Source organism: Fulmarus glacialis, unplaced genomic scaffold (assembly GCF_000690835.1).
Source record: "Fulmarus glacialis isolate BGI_N327 unplaced genomic scaffold, ASM69083v1 scaffold44233, whole genome shotgun sequence".
Classification (NCBI taxonomy): Eukaryota; Metazoa; Chordata; class Aves; order Procellariiformes; family Procellariidae; genus Fulmarus; species Fulmarus glacialis.
The window spans coordinates 1-2,937 of NW_009205642.1; the positions used below are offsets into that span (position 1 = coordinate 1).

General features: G+C 41.3%; 1 protein-coding gene across 1 annotated transcript; it reads left to right on the plus strand.

Annotated features, from left to right (window-relative positions):
• Window positions 1-1,873: 1,873 nt before the first annotated feature.
• On the plus strand, window positions 1,874-2,851 carry GPR171 (G protein-coupled receptor 171). Its single transcript, XM_009575452.1, has one exon. It carries the CDS (start codon window positions 1,874-1,876, stop codon window positions 2,849-2,851), a length of 978 nt encoding a protein of 325 aa, XP_009573747.1.
• The last annotated feature ends 86 nt before the right edge of the window (window positions 2,852-2,937 follow it).

Consider the following 2,937-nt stretch of genomic DNA (forward strand, 5'->3'; position numbering starts at 1 on the left):
CTCTATTCCGCCCTGCACAGCGCCGAGTGCCTGAGGAGCAGCTCACCGCCGCGCTGCGCGGGGCAGAGCATGCACGCCCTCGGCCTGCCGCCGCCCAGCCGCCAGCTCCTGCGCGAGAAAAAGGAAAAAGAGGTCTCTCTGGGCTGTTCTGTGAACGCTTACATTTTTCTGTCACCTCTCTTTTAGGTAACTTCCACGTGGTTTAGTTATTTGAATGCTGGTTTTAACTGCGTCAATCAGCACATTTAAAAACCACAGACTCATTTCAAAAAGCCAGCAGACGCAGCCAGAGGAAAAGATTAATACGCTCTTGGATTGCGAGAGCAGTCGCCAAGAGACATCAGACCTTTGCAGACTAATGCTCAGAAGACCCCAGAGACCACTAAGACAGGTACGTGCTTTTAGTCTGTCTGTTCCAGCCTATCTAGATCTACGTAAATATACAGCCTGAAATATTAACTGTGCCCAAACCATAGGAAGTCAGGCTCAGGTACTCAGCGAACAGCCTTTGCTTTGCCTGTAGTCGGTGTTACTTGTCATGCTCTATCCTTGGAGGCTCCAGTTCCAGCAGTATTTCAGGGCTCAGTTTGCCGGGCTGCCTCTTCGCCCCGCGGAGGACGAGCGGGGCTGCACCGTGCCCAGCGCGGGGAACTCCCACCGCCTCAGGACCGCGGCAGCAAGCCCAGCAGCTCCGACAGCGCTGCCTGCTCCTCACCTACACCGCACGTACCCAAACTTAATTCAACTCACTTACATGTTTTCAGGACAACAGAGTCCACCTGCAGAAAGCCAACTGCAAGAAACAAACTGCTTTTTCCCCCATTTTAAATCACTGGAGTATCTGCAGTCATTTTGGTTTACAAATTATGCACATCTGGATACATATTTTACAGCAGAAAACAAATGTGCAAATGCAGTAGTTCTCTTATATTGTATATTAAAATTAGGAACAATATAAATATTGTTGCAGTCTGATGCTATTCAAGACATAAATGTATTGGTTTTCATTCCAAGAAATTCCAATGAACATGCCTCCTTTCCCACAGACAGTCTACACAGCAGTCTGACAGTGTAGCAACCAATCAACCAAAAAAAACCCTCAGACACGGAGTAGTATATTTAGTTAAAATAAGACTAAAATTTTCTACTTTTCTTCCCTATAATTTCTAGCGAAGCCTAAAAAGGAAGTGAGAAAAATTATTTAATAGCTGCTTCTTTCAAAATGTGCTTTTTCTAAAGGCTTTATAGAAATATGCGATTAATTTATCCCCTGTTCAGGTAGGAAGAGAGAACAGTCTGCAAAAACTTAGGACTGATTAGAACTATTTGCTGATCTATCTGATATATCTGTGTATTGGTTTGACAGTGCATTAATTTCAAAACTCCTAACACATTTTTATAGAACAAGACTGCTACAAATATTACCCTTTTTTTAGGCATAGTTTCAATTGTTCAAAACTTACGAAGTTTTAGTATCACCATTATTAACCAGATACTTAAACAGATTCAAACCTTTTTCTTTGGTGTTTTGGTTGTTTGGGGGGTGGGGGAGGTTTGAACCATGCACTCAGAAGGACGGCTCTAGTGGAAAAGTTTCTCAGAAGGCTATATGCTTTCAAGAACAAATCCTAATGTATTTCCAAACTTTTCCAACATGAGAACAAAGCCCTCTTGAATATCTGTGAGGCAGCATGAAGATAGAGAAAAGTATTTCTTCCCAATTGCATTTTTTCCATTAAATTAATCAAACAAAATTCTCAGAGAATAACTACGCTTGCTCAGGAAAAGCTGATGTCATTGATGTCTTCTTGATTCTTTTTGTAGATTCTTGGTATCTCCTAGCAGCAAAACCAACTTGCACAAGAAGTTTACAATGTCAAGCAATGTTTCACAATGCCACGTCAGTAAAGAAATGGAACCTTTTACCTACTTTTACTACTTGATTTTTCTTATGGGATTTATTGGAAGTTGTTTCGCACTATGGGCATTCACACAAAAAGATCAGAAACAGAAGTGTATAAGCATCTACTTAATTAACCTCTTAACAGCGGATTTTTTGTTGACTTTGGCATTGCCAGTAAAGATTATTGTTGACCTAGGAGTTGCGTCCTGGAAACTGAGAATATTCCACTGTCAAGTTACAGCCTGTTTCATCTACCTGAACATGTATTTATCAATTATATTTTTGGGATTTGTAAGCATGGATCGTTGCCTTCAGCTAACGCACAGTTCTAAGATCTACCGCATTCAAGGGCCTGGATTTGCCAAGATGTTGTCTGCAGTCGTATGGACAATGGTTCTCCTTATAACAGTGCCTAACATGGCTATTCCAATAAAAACCATTGAAGAAAGACCTGGTGCAGGATGCATCGATTTCAAAACAAAATTTGGAAGAGACTGGCACGTGTTTACTAATTTCATATGCACAGCAATATTCCTGAATTTTTCAGCTGTGATACTGATTTCCAATTTTCTTGTTGTTAGACACCTCTACCAAAACAAATACAGTGAGAGTCATGCAAATGTGAAGAAAACCCTCATCAACATACTGCTCATAACTGCAGGCTACCTGCTGTGTTTTGTTCCATACCACATTGTTCGTATCCCCTACACTTTGAGCCAAAGCGATACCATAACCAGCTGCCCTCTGAAACAAGCTCTCTTTAAAGCTAAAGAATCTACCTTGCTGTTTGCAGTATCAAACCTCTGTTTTGACCCTATTCTGTACTACCATCTTTCCAAATCATTCAGATTGAAATTTACTGAGACTTTTGCAGCACCCGAAGAGGCAAAGGTTTTCACAGTCAAAGAGGTACAACACAGAAGTGAAGACCAGATGCAAAAGTACTGATTCTAAAATACATCAGAAGAGCGTGCAAATCTGCAGTATAAACAATCGTTGTGCAACTGCAAGCACGGCTACCATGGTCAACAATA